Source organism: Protopterus annectens, chromosome 10.part0 (assembly GCF_019279795.1).
Source record: "Protopterus annectens isolate FY-2018-M chromosome 10.part0, PAN1.0, whole genome shotgun sequence".
In the NCBI taxonomy this organism is placed as follows: Eukaryota; Metazoa; Chordata; order Ceratodontiformes; family Protopteridae; genus Protopterus; species Protopterus annectens.
The window spans coordinates 1,801,878,954-1,801,893,007 of record NC_056744.1 but is presented as its reverse complement, the minus strand read 5'-3'; the positions used below and the strand labels follow the sequence as shown (position 1 = coordinate 1,801,893,007).

At 45.4% G+C, this 14,054-nt stretch overlaps 1 protein-coding gene across 5 annotated transcripts in view; it reads right to left on the bottom strand.

Annotated features, from left to right (window-relative positions):
• The window catches only part of RNF40 (ring finger protein 40), a 713,617-nt gene that overhangs the window by 103,307 nt on the left and 596,256 nt on the right, over positions 1-14,054 (bottom strand). For all 5 annotated transcript variants that reach the window (XM_044086638.1, XM_044086641.1, XM_044086639.1 and 2 more), the window contains one exon: positions 2,306-2,431. In XM_044086638.1, the coding sequence (XP_043942573.1) occupies positions 2,306-2,431 (126 nt within the window). The remainder of the gene's footprint in view (positions 1-2,305; positions 2,432-14,054) is intronic.

Below are 14,054 nucleotides of genomic sequence, written 5' to 3'. Positions count from 1 at the left end.
AGGCAGACTTTATGATGGGAAGATGTGGTAATAAATTAATGAGAGCTGGGTCCTGAGAGGCCCAATAAATAATATGCAGTTTCCACCATAAAACTCAACATCAATGAATCTTGAAATCATATAAGCAAGACAGCCTTATGGAGCAACTTCAAAAAGGGGATCATTGAGCAAAGATGTCAATCCAAGCACACAGGATGCTGGAAAAGAAAAGGAACTTGACATGTGGTGCAATGCAATCCTCTTGGAGAAGAGTCCCTAAAAACAGATATATTTTTATGATATCAAATAACTTACAAAGGTAACCTCCCCCCTTCCCTGATTCATACTTTCTACCAATCACAATTTAATATTTTTTTTCTTGGAAGGTCCACGATCAGGGCATGTCTGCTTAGGGCAAGTATGTACTGTCACTTCATGAATGTCTAGCACGGAAGTCCTCCTGTTCACCCACAACCAGTAGAGAGCACACTTTGTACAAATCAAAACAAAACACTGAAAATAGACAACTATATTTCTAATAACTACCAAATACACACTTGTTTGAATTACAGAGAACTTCAAAAGCCAATCTAAGTACACGGAATGGTGGCAGAGTACTTGAGACCCCAAAGGGGGTCATCTCAAAGATCAACTGATTCAGTGAGAAAGTACAGTTGTATCAGTATACACACCAAACTCCGGCACTATGAAGCCAGTATAATGTCTTATGAATAGGTACTATCCACACACACAGACATCCATTTCATCCTTCTATATCACAAAGTCAGGTTAGTCTTGCTTTTTTTTCCCTCCCAACCTCCAATGACTTCTAGCAAAACCAGTTCCTTTTGTCATTCACTTACATATTCTTCTCCTGACCACTCAAGACTGCAATAAATAAATAAATAAATAAATAAATAAATACTTCAATTTTTGTCTCCCTTCTTCCGGTGATAAAAACATGGCAGCAGTGCTAAGCTTATTGGGGGGGGGGTTAAGGTAAGATGACATGCCAGGAGACACTGTGCCACTGTATTTCTAATGGATCTCTTGTGGCTAAGAATAGTTACCGTGTAAGATACAACATACATAAAAACTCCCTCACAGACAACTTTAAGTAAAGAAAACAATAAGAAGAAACTGTAGGGCCTCATACAGGACTTCCAGCCACAAATACACCCATCTCCTCCCATCCTCCACCAGCCACAAATGCACCCATCTCCTCCCATCCTCCACCAGCCACAAATGCACCCATCTCCTCCCATCCTCCACCAGCCACAAATGCACCCATCTCCTCCCATCCTCCACCAGTCACAAATGCACCCATCTCCTCCCATCCTCCGCCAGCCACAAATGCACCCATCTCCTCCCATCCTCCATCAGCCACAAATGCAATCTCCTCCCATCCTCCATCAGCCACAAATGCACCCATCTCCCCCCATCAGCTACAAATGCACCCATCTTCAACCAGCCACAAATGCACCCATCTTCCACCAGCCACAAATGCACCCATCTCCTACCATCTTCAACCAGCTACAAATGCACCCATCTTCCACCAGCCACAAATGCACCCATCTTCCACCAGCCACAAATGCACCCATCTCCTACAATCTTCAACCAGCCACAAGTGCACCCATCTCCTACCATCTTCAACCAGCCACAAATGCACCTATCTCCTACCATCTTCCACACACAAAATGACCTTACCAATCAGTTTCTAACATTCTTCTGACCTCAAAACACATTAGGGATGGAAAATAAACCACTGTTAATTAGTGACATGCAGAGACAGAATGCAAATTTGTCAGTATATTCCTGCATTTTCAGACCATGACTGCACCCAAAGAATGTTGATATTTTGTGTCATGTACTGTGTCTGGATGCCACTCAAAAAAAGCAATGAATTAACTAGCTTATCCTCAGCAACATCAAATTATTAAGTAAATCCTATCTACTTGTATGGAAACTAGCCTCGGGCATCAGTGTGAAAAAGTATTTTATTAGGCTTGAAACAGTACCAAAAGAAAAACACACTCAACTTGGAAGACAGACTCTTAGAAACAGGTTACATTCCCTTAAAAAGGTTTGCAAAGCAAAATATAAACAACCTACAAAACAACCAGTGAAAATGAATAAACCTCTAGTGAGGAAAGAAGACACTTGCAAATGTAAACAACCATGAACTTTCTGTTATGAAGAAACCATGCTGCATACATAAAGGAAATTGCCCTGAATTGAATTAAAAGTTTACAGACTTTAGGCATGGCTCTGGTCATTCTCCATGTTATAGTGAGTCATGTTACCAAATGATACAAGTACACGTTACCTTCCTCTTGTTGTGCTCCAGTGCTTGCATCCTTAGAGTAAGCTCCTTCTCAATTGTGGACAGGTTTTGCTGTTGTACCCGTTCTTTTTCTTCAAGTTTTTGTACAACAAGAAGCTGTGTATCAACCTACAATGAAGATGGCAGAGTGTTAGGAACACACCTGATACTGACAAAGAAGAAACATCTATACTTGCAGTATAAGAGAAACATGGTACAATGTGCATCTATGGTAGAAACAATGTTACATAATGTGAAATGCACTGCCTGAAGCTAGCTAGCATCCCGGCATGACATAGCACATATGAGGCAGTTTACTGATGTGAACTGGTAATCATTAAGAATACTGAAGTGTGCACATTGTGCATACAGTACACATGTGAATGCCTCCTAGTGTAAGTAACTGATCGACACTGTATGCAACTTCTTTATCCTAATAACATTTTTAAGTGGGGAGTAGGTAGCCCATAACTACTGCACAGTTCTGAAAGGAAAAGGGTTAGGAAAGACAGCACCCCCTTACAAACAGCATTATGGGAAATGTATTTTACCAACATGTCAATCATCTTTAACCACTATTTAAATAAGTAAACAAATTACAATACAACTACTCTACTACTGAATATTTTTATGCAAGTTAAACCAAATGCCTCACCATTCAAACAAAGTTTTTCAACAAACTACTAAAATGTGAATAGCAGTTACACAACCATTATAAAGTTTACATCGTACTATTGTCCAGAATTCTCTACAATCTACACTGGCTTTATGCAAAACAGCTTCAACTTGGCTGAATCCATTATACATAATGCAAATAATGTCCAACTGTGACTCGGTCTTCAAGAAAACTGGCATATCAGTCCAAAAGTGCAAACAGGAGGGCATACATTTGGGACCTTAGCAATCCAACAGTCCGATTCAGCAGGGTAAGGGAGTAACACCACAGCAGGTTAAGATCACAGCCTGAGTCACAGATTCAGCAGGGTAAGGGAGTAACATCACAGTATATTAGGATCACGGCCCAAGAGTCAGATATTCAGCAGGGTAAGGGAGTAACATCACAGTACGTTAGGATCACGGCCCAAGTGTCGCAGATTCAGCAGGGTAAGGGAGTAACACCACAGCAGGTTAGGATCACAGCCTGAGTCACAGATTCAGCAGGGTAAGGGAGTAATATCACAGTATGTTAGGATCACGGCCCAAGTGTCACAGATTCAGCAGGGTAAGGGAGCAACATTGCAGGAGGTTAGAATCACAACCCAACAGTCACAGATTCAGCAGGGTAAGGGAGTAACATCACAGTAGGTTAGGATCATGGCCCAAGAGTCACAGAAACAGCATGTTAGGATCACGGCCCAAGTGTTACAGATTCAGCAGGGTAAGGGAGTAACATCAGTTAGTTAGGATCATACCCCCCTTTGTAAAAAAAAATAACTTTAGAGGAGGACAGTGATCTTCAAGATCCTCTTCTCCTGGGTTTTCTGTCTTTTTTTTTTTTTAGCTTGGTGTCACTCTGCATTTTAAATGCTGACATTTCAATAGGGAGCCGTGATGGCCACTAGCAAGACAACCTTCCAAAAACAGACTTCATCTCTGCTGATCAAGCACACTCAAACATTCTGGCTGACTATAAAGTACCAGTTACATGGGGGGTAGGGAGGTTTTAAAAGAATGCAAAGGCTCAGTCAGTGCTGGACCACAATCCTGCCCTCTACAAGGTCATGACAGGCACAGACAACCAACATGGTTACCACGATAACAGAATAATTGGAAGTTATGTACTTTCCATAACTTGGCATCTGTGTTGTCCATTTTCAGTCTTCATTTATAGGTCACGGAACAGACCCTTGGATCTGACTTGGCTGCACTTTCAAGACTTGGATCCATGTCTCGAGCTCCTCCCTCTTCCCATAATATGCTACACCATCCCCAACCCCTCCGATCGTGTTTGCTGCCCTTACTGCATACAGAATTATAGAAGCAGGATATATACAGGACGAAATGAGCCTCATACCTGGAACCTGGAGGTTCCAATATCATCCAGAGTGCTTCCTAGAAGTGACATGGCCGGGGGACAGTTTGGAGGGAAGGTCAGGAAGAATGAAAATGGACAACACAGATGCCAACTTATGGCAAGTACATAACTTCTAACCTGATGTCCTTTTCATTCTTCCTCACTTGTAGGTCAGTGTCCCCAGCTACATAACTCTTGGGAGACCCTCAAAGAAGGATATGCTGCAGCACTGTCGAGCCACAGGAAGCCTTGCTTCTGGAGACCATGTACGATTTACAATGTCTGACGAAGGTATATTTTCTTGACCAAGAGGCTGCAGCACAATCATCATCAATTGAAGCTCTGGAAGAAAAAGCAGATGAAGTAGCCACAGATCTGGTAGAGTGGGCTGTAGGAAGGTGAGGCACTTCCACATCTTTCTGGGAATAAATCAGTGAAATACAGCCAGTAACCCGTTTGGCCAAAACAATTTTGGAAACTGCTCAACCTAAACAGTTAGTTGAGAAGGATACAAATAGTTGATGAGACTTCCTGAACTTAATTGTTCTGTGAAGATAAAAACATAGTTGTCTGTGAACATCACAAAGATGCAGCATATATTCACTCTTATTAGTAAAACTGGGAAAGAAAACTTGCAATTGAATTGATTGGTTAATGTTTGTTTCCATGGCCACTTTAGGCATAAAGGAAGGGTTCATCTGTAGTGACACTCTAGCTTTATGGAAAACAATGTAAGGAGGCCTAGCACATAATGCCTGGAGTTCAGAAACACGTTTCACAGAAGTAATAGCTACCAAAAAGATTGCCTTCCAGTAAAGAAACTTCATGAAACAATTATTCGCTGGCTCAAATGTTTTTTGGGTCAGCCCCTGGAGTACCAACGTGAGATCCCAAGGGGGAGAATGGGATTTCATAGGGTGTGTCTAAGTAGAAAAACTCCTTTCATAAAGGCTTTACATAATCTGGAAGCTGACAGAGATAGGGATTCATTTCCAGTATGAAAAACTGGATATTGCAGCTAACTGCAGCTTGATGGTAGAGAAACTAGCCTCTTCTTTAAAAAGAGTAGTGAGAAACAGGATAGGTGAATCAGGGGCTGAAATGTGGTCAATGTTCTCTCTAGAGGCCCACATAGAAAACATTTTCCACTTGCTATTGTAGACATTCCTACCGGAAGCTTTTTGAGAAGCCAAAATAACATCTCGGACTGGAGAAGCAAGCCTGGATGTCTTACTATCACTGGAAGTGAAGAAATAACGTGTTCAGTTTGAGGGCATGGACACTGGGATACTGGAATTCTGAAGGGTGTGATAGGAGGTCCTGAGTGGGCTCCAGTATGCATGAAGGATATCTGAGGTGGGACCACAGGAAGGGGAGCCACACTTGTCAAGGCCAGAAGGGGGCAATGAGGATGACTAAGCTCATCAGCATGCTTAATTTCTGTAGAAACTTTGGGATCAAGGGTAGAGGCAGGGTAGGCGTAGAGACCCAGGGGCCAATTGTGAAACAGAGTATCCCTTGGTGGCTCACCTGGAGGGAAGGAATCAGAGCGAAAAACCTTCAGCAAGGTTGGCCCCCGATGGCTAAAAATCATACTCACTACTGATGGATTGAGGGACCACTCATGCGGAAGAAGAAAGGACCTGCTGAGACTGTCTGCCAGCATGCTGTTTTTTCCTGGAATATGTCCGGCAATCAGAAAGTGGTCTGAAGAGACTGCCTATTCCCAGACCCTCATGTTCTCCCTGCACAATGGGTATGAACGGGTTCCTCATTATTTGTTGATGTACCAGACTACTGACTTGTTGTAAGTATGGATTGCAATAGTTCCCAAAGGGAGAATGTCCTGAAAGGCTTGTAATTTTAGGAGGACTGCTCTCATCTCTAGGACACTGATATACAACCTGGTCTCCACGGGGGACCATGTGCCTTGGATCATCTGTCCCCACCCTGGCTGAAAAGCGTCCGAAGTCACCATGGCTATTGTGGGGTAATGGCCTACCCAAAAATAGGTCATCTGATTGTACCCACCATCGAATATGCCATTTGCAAACAGGGGTATGTTTAATGCAAACAGATACAGCCTGGTAAAGAATAGATCACTGTACCACCAGAGTCCACTGGAGGGTTCACATGAAGAATCCCTCTACAGATACTAAAATAATGGCAGCTGACAATTTCGCTTGGGGGTGCAGAAGAGACAGTATGTCCTACACCTGATTTCTTCGAGATGTGATGCGGTGAAGAGGTAATGACGCTACCAGAGTCGTGGTATCCAGCCTCCTCCCTACAGGTTGGATTTTGCAAAATTTATCATAATGCCTAAGGAGTTTGAGATCTGAAGCAAGTAATCCCTGGCTCGTTGTAGTCAATGCCTTGTTGGAGCAGGGAGGAGCCAATCTTCTAAATATGGAAACACCCAGAATCCTCTTAGTCTGAAGTGAGCTGCTATGACTGCCATGCATTTGGTAAACACCCAGGGGGCTGTGGTGAGTCCAAAGAGCAGGGCTCTGAATTGGTAGTGATTGGCTCCCAGCTGAAAGTGCAAGCGACTCCTGGAGCACCTGTCTATTCTGATGAGACAGTACACATCCTGGAGTTGTACTTTATACATCCAATCATCCTTGCACAGAAAAAAGCAAGATGGACTGGACCGGAACCATCCGGAACTTTGACTTATTGACATACTGATTCAGACTGCTTAGATCCAGAATTGGTCTGAGATCTCCTGTTTTCTTCGGCAACAAAAAGAAGTGGGAGTAACTTCCGAATCCTATTTCTTCAGCCAGAACCTTTTGGATGACTTTTTTGCAGCAGCTTTTGAACTTCTTGAGCTGCATCCTCCCTCTAACTGGGTGGAACGTCGAGGAGTTTCCTCCTGGTTTCTGAAGGAAGGGAAAAGGGAATGTAATAACCTCTGGATATTATGCTTAGCACCCAAGTGTTGTTTGTAAGATTTGTCCAGGCGTCTAGGTGCAGGGTCAGAAGACCCCCGCCTGCTTCCAGAGATGGACAGTTGGGCAGTGCTTCAGAAGCACTGATAGGGCTTCTTAGAAAAAGAAATGTCTGAAGCCCTGGTTCTGTGGACCACCTCTGCCTTTAGGGCAATGCCTACCATTGAAACCTCCCCCACTGCCTCTAGACAAAGCGTCTCCATATGAGTCTTGGATGGGTCTCCTGAGAACTTTCAGAACAAGGTTTTCTTCCCTCCCCACTGGTTTCTGAAAATGGTCTTCTGAGGGGTAGAAAACTTCATTTCCATGGCAGACAGGGTCTTTCCTTCCTGGTCACTACAGGTTAGCGTTTCTTTCACTGATGGCCCAAACAAGGAAGAGACATCAAAGGGGGCATTAACAATGATGCCTTGAGAGGTTCTGCAAAATTGCAAAGCCTCATCCAGGCATGTCTCCCAATGGCTATGCCTGAACTGGCTTGCTCATGAGGTACCTTCCGCTACATGGGAGACCAACCTCATCAAGGAACTGGCAATGAAAGACAGAGTGACCAGCTGATGCGAGACTTCTTAAAACCATCCTCCAACATGGTATCAGCAAGAGAATTTGAGAATTCCTTGATCAAATCTCGTTACAAATAGATAGTGTATGTCAAGTAATTGAACCACCTCAGTGTGAAGGTACCCAAGGCGTAAATGTGCTTTGCGAATCTGTCCATCACTTTGGACTCCTTATTCAGTGGATGGACAGTGGACCTTTTCTCGGCCAGCTCATTTTTCATGGCTGCTGCCACAACAATGGCATCAACTGGGACACCCTTACTCCAGTGGGATCTGAGGAATGCTTAAGGACTAACCCCAACATTTAAAGTTATTATGTTTAGACAAAGTTGCTCAAGGCAAGTTTGATGGTTTATGTAGAAAAAGAACATTCATTCTACCCCTGAACCCCCTGGTTTCAATGTCTGAGAGGTTGTGTGAACACCAGTTTATGGAGCTTTTTTAACAGGAACAGAAAATTATGGCCAAACCCAGAGGGTTGTTGAATACTTTAATAACAGAGACTTACGGATCATGAAACCAGACCGGGGGGGGGGGTAGTTATTATGAACAGCATAGATTATTCATCAAAAATTTTTGTTCTATTATCTAATGAATCCATATATAGTAGTGTTTATTTAAATGAAATGTATGTACCCTACAGCAAGTTAAGTTTTTACTTACTGGATTGATGCTTCAAGGGGATTTTCAACATGAGTGGGAGTATCTAAATGTGGATAAGCCAAGGACGGCTTCAATTTTTGGCGTACCCAAAACTCATAAAAATGTCAACGATCCTCCACTTAAACCAACCGTGTCGGCCAAATTTTTGAAAACTGAACCACTGGCTAAGTTTATTGACAACAAATGTAAAGATAATTTGAATACCAAGTTACATATACTTAAAGATTTGTGGCATTTATTTGAGATTCTCAATAAGTTACTCTAAGGAAAATACTGCATTTATCACAGTTGATATTGATTTGTATTCTATTATCCCACATGAAGTTGGAGTTCAGTGGTTTCAATTACTCTTGGCTCAGCATTCTCCCCTTTCTAGTATGGACATTAGGGTGGTTACAACTTTACCTGATTTAGTACTTCATAATTAGAAGTTATGTACCTACCATAACGTTCCATGTTAGTTGTCTTCTCTCGCCTTCTTTCTTGCTGGATGGGTTCGGAGCCGATCCTCGGCTCCGACTCGGCACTTGCTAAGCTCGAGAGTCACTTTTACCAGCTCGAGGCAGCCCCATATCCCATGATGCAAGGCGGTAATTACCCAGATCTCGTTTGGTATCTAGAGGAAAAACTGCCTATAAAAACGTTCCACTAAGGAAAGAGAAACACTAACCTAAAAAGGCTGTAATGGAAACCAGGTAATCAAGGACAAGAACTATCTGGTGTCCAAGGAAGAAGAATCTTCCAGAGAAAAAGGAGATCAAGGTCTGTCCAGGCTAGGGGGACAGGAGGGAGGCAAGAAAGAAGGCGAGAAGACAACTAACATGGAACGTTATGGTAGGTACATAACTTCTAAATGTTAAGTTGTCAATCTCGCCTTCATTCTTGCTGGATGGGACCGCGTCCCTAGCACCTCTATCCTGGGTGGCTCAATGGAACAGACTCTTGAGAACAGTGGAACCAAAGCTTGCCCTGTCCCTGGAGGCCAAATCCAATTTGTAATGAGAAACGAAGGTATGAGGAGTGGCCCAAGTGGCTGCTGCACAAATAGTACCTAAGGGTAGTCTAGCCTGAAAGGCTGTAGAAGTGGCTAGACCTCTTGTGGAATGAGCTTTAGGTTTTGAGTTCAGCTGTTTGCCCCTAAGCTGATAAATGCCAGAAATGGTGGAAGATAGCCATCTAGATAAGGTCACTTTAGAAACAGGGAGACCTTTTCTATTTTCAGCATAAGACAGGAAGAGCTGATCGGACTTCCTAAATTGCTTTGTTCTATCCAAGTAATATCTAAGTTGGCGATGAACATCTAAGTAATGCAATTTTTGTTCCTCCCTATTAGAATAATTTGGAAAAAATACAGGGAGATCAATGGATTGGTTTAAATTTGCCTTAGAAGCAATCTTGGGCAAAAAGGATGGGTTGGTTCTCAAGGATACTCTGTCTTTGTGGAAGGCCAAATAAGGGGGACGAACACAGAGGGCATGAAGTTCAGACACTCTTCTAGCCGAGGTAATAGCGACTAGAAAAAGTGTCTTCCAAGAAAGAAACTTTAATGAACATGAAGCAGCCGGTTCAAAAGGGGGAAGAATCAAGGATGTAAGCACTAAATTTAAATCCCACTGTGGTGGAGGATCTCTAACAGGGGGTTTAAGAAGGAAAACTCCTTTGAGAAAGGCTTTACAAAGTTTGTGGGACATAATGTTGTGGTCTGCAAAGCCGACATGAAAGTTCGAGATTGCAGCCAACTGAACTTTGACTGTGGAAGACGAAGAACCTGAGTGAAAAATTTCCGCAAGGAAATCCAAGACCGACTGAATAGGGGCAGTAAAGGGTCTATGTTCTTAGATTTTGCCCAAAAAGAGAAGCGTTTCCACTTGCTAGAATAAATCCTCCTGGTAGAGGACTTAAGAGAAGCTACTATGATATCTCTAACGGGTTAGAGATCATAGGAAGCCTGGCTAAGGAAGGAAGTGGAACAACCAAGCTGTGAGGTTGAGGGAAGGAACTGACCGGTGCAGTTGACCCGACTGGTGGGTCAGAAGATCTGGAACTGGGTCCAGATGCCAAGGCCACACCAAAAGATGGCGATGAAGGAACGGGAACCAAATTTGTCGAGGCCAGTAAGGGGCAATGAGAATCATTTTGGCTCTCAAGACGGTAGCTTTCTGGAGTACTTGTGGTATCAAAGGAAAGGGAGGAAAGGCATAAAGAAGTCCCCGGGGCCAATCTTGGGTAAGAGTGTCTCTGGGGGGATGGCCCGGAAGTGGGAAGAGAGAGAAGAAGTCTGGGCATTTGCTGTTTTGGGGTGTAGCAAAATGATCGCAGCATGGGCGACCCCACTTCTGAAAAATCTCCTCCACAATGGATTGCTTGAGAGACCACTCGTGAGGCATGAGAATAGCTCTGCTCAATCTGTCCGCTATTATGTTGGTTTTCCCGGGGATATGCGTTGCTACCAGAAAACGATGAGAGGAGATCGCCCATTGCCAAAGTCTGAGAGATTCTCGACACAAGGGATAGAACTTGGTTCCGCCCTGCTTGCTGATGTACCACACGACGGACATGTTGTCCGTGTGAACTGCAATAGTCCCTAAAGGGAGAAAGTCGTCGAGGGCTTGCAACGTTAAAAGCACTGCTCTCATCTCTAGGACATTTATGTGCAGGTGGTATTCGAACGGTTGCCACGTGCCATGAACCATCCTGCCCTGATAATGTCCCCCCCAACCGATCAGGGAGGCATCCGAAGTGACCGTGGCTACCGGGGCCGGGGGGAACAAATGGTCTGCCCTGATGAACTAGAGGAGAGGAAATCCACCAGGATAGATGGTTCTTGCAGGTCTGTGTCACCAGAATCTTGTGACGCATGGGAAGCTGTTGGAAGGACCATTGGGTGAACAACATCCATTGTAGGAGACGCATGTAAAAGCGGGCCAGAGGAAGAAGTGTTATGGCAGCTGCCATGAGGCCCAAGACTTTCAGGACCAACCTGGCTTGTGCCCTGTTGCTGGATAGGATGATCCAAACATGGTTTTGGATATCTAGGATTCTCTGACTTGTTAGGCTTGCTGACATCCGAGTAGTATCTAGATTTGCACCTATAAAGGTAATAGATTGGCAGGGCGACAAGGAAGACTTTTCGAAGTTGACTGAAATTCCTATGTGGCCGCAGAGACGTAGAGTGTAATCTCTGGCTTGGAGGAGTTGATGCCTGGTGGTGGCTGAGAGGAGCCAGTCGTCGAGATACGGAAACAACTGGAATCCTTGACATCTCAGGTGAGCCGTGACCACTGCCATGCATTTGGTGAACACTCTGGGGGCTGTAGTGAGGCCAAAGGGCAGGGCTCTGAATTGAAAATGACTGGTCCCCAGCCGAAAGCGGAGAAAACTTCTGGAGCGTCTGTGAATCTTTATATGATAGTACGCATCCTGAAGGTCTATGGAGCACATCCAGTTGTCTTTGCCCAGAAAGGGCAAAATCGATTGAAGTGTGACCATCCGAAATCTTGTCTTTTTGACAGACTTGTTGAGCCTGCTGAGGTCTAATATTGGTCTCCAGTCTCCCGTCTTTTTGGGGAACAAAAAGAACCTTGAGTAGATTCCGGACTCTAAATGATCTTTTGGTACTGGCTGGATGGCCCTTTTCTTTAGAAGCTTTGACACCTCTAATTTCGCAATTTCCCTTAGACCGGGTGGTACGTCTGGAAGGGAACCTCTTTGAGGGAAGGGGCTTTCCTCGAAGGGAATCTTGTAATGCTTGGATATGATCGACTGTACCCATTTGTCTTGAGAGAGGGAAAGCCAGGCTTCTGGGTACAGCGACAATCTTCCCCTGACTGCCTCCAAGGGTGGGCAGTCGGGCAACACCTCAGGGATGCTAGAAGGGCTTGTCAGAGAGAGGCTCTCTGGAGCCCTGGTTTTTGCGGACCCCCTCTGCCACTAGGGCGGTGTTTATTGTTATTACCCCCTCTGCCTCTGGGGGTAAACTGACCACGTGCGTCCGGCGTCACTCCCTGAGATTTTCGGAACCACATCTCCCCCCCTTCTGACCTTTGGGATAAGGCCTGGAAGGGGCGGAGAAACGGACTCCTACGGCAGAAAGAGTTTTGCCGTTTTGCTCGCACCTGGTCAAAGTGTCCTTCACCTGAGGACCAAACAATGTTGATCCATCAAAGGGAGAGTTTGTGAAGGACGCCTTAAAGGGGTCTGCAAAATTACAGAGCCGCATCCAGGACTGACGTCTGAGAGCCACTCCTGTGCCTGCAGCTCTACTCGCCCCATCGGCTGCATAAGAAATGAGCCGCATGGAGGAGTTGGTTATGGAATTAAGGATTCCCAGCTGAGAATCAATCTTTTCTTGAGCTCCTGCTGCTGAAGGATCCTGTACTACTTCACCTTATTCTTTAAGGATGTCCCTTTGAAGTCTGGTGAAGTGACATAAATAATTCAGCGAACGCATAGCAAAGGTCGCTGAGGAAAACATCCGCTTGCCATACCTGTCCATGGTCCTAGACTCCTTGTTAGGAGGATGGACTGGTACGGAAGGATCTGCAAGTTCCTTCTTGGTGGCGGCCGCCACCACCATGGCATCAACCGGGACACCTTTGGTAAGAAACTGCTTTTCAGCGGGGGCCGTAATAAATTTTGAAGGTCTCCTGGGGACTGGTTCCACCGAATCAGGAGATGCCCACGTCTTTCGAGCTATGACCTCCATGAGAGGGTCGAAAGGCGGAGACACCCAGGAGGTGGAGGGTCGAGATCTAAAAGCCTCCAGGTATACCGATTCTTCCTCGGAGGGGTTAATGGATGGCCAGTTCCCCTCTGTTTAAGGAGCTCAAGGATGTCTGAAAAGGAGACATCCTCAGAGGGGGATCTTGGGGACCCCTCCGTTTCATCCAAATCGGTATCCGATGTTGTAGACTCAGGGGAGTCTAAGTGCTTCCTCTTGCAGGTCCTCTTACGCGGGGGTTCACCTGAAGGATCAGGAGAAACCTCGGAAGAGGAAGTTCTTCCCAATGGGGAAACCTGGGGCGATGGATCTCTGGGTCCAGGAGCAAGAGAGCGGGAAGAGGTATGTACAGGCACCGTAGAGGGAGGAGTTAAAGGAACCGACTGCTGACTGAGCTCAGGGGCTAGCACACTCCTCATCACCTCGAAGGCTCCCCTCCCAGGGAGGGCCGAGAGATCCCACTCCGAAGAAACGGGGATCCCTGGTCCCACCGAGAGGGAAGGCTCCGAAGCAGATGTCGGGGCCGAGCTCACCAAGGCCAAAGCCCCGAGAGGGAGAGCGGGGTCGGACAAGTGTCCGATGCCACTCGCCCCCTCGGAACCGACCAGGGAAGCCCGACGCCCGGATCCCTCCAAGGAAGGTCTCAAGGAGGAGATAGGAGTTGAGGACGACGGAGCCGAAAGGTGTGGTATCGGCTCCGAAGCCACAGCAGTCACGGTACCAATAAACTCCGGCTCCGAACTCTGTAGGAGAGTCGAAGGAGGAATCTCAGGAGGGTGTAGAATAGCGGTCGTCTGTTGAGACGGGCTATGGAGCATTTGGGCTAGTGCCTGTGATTTTA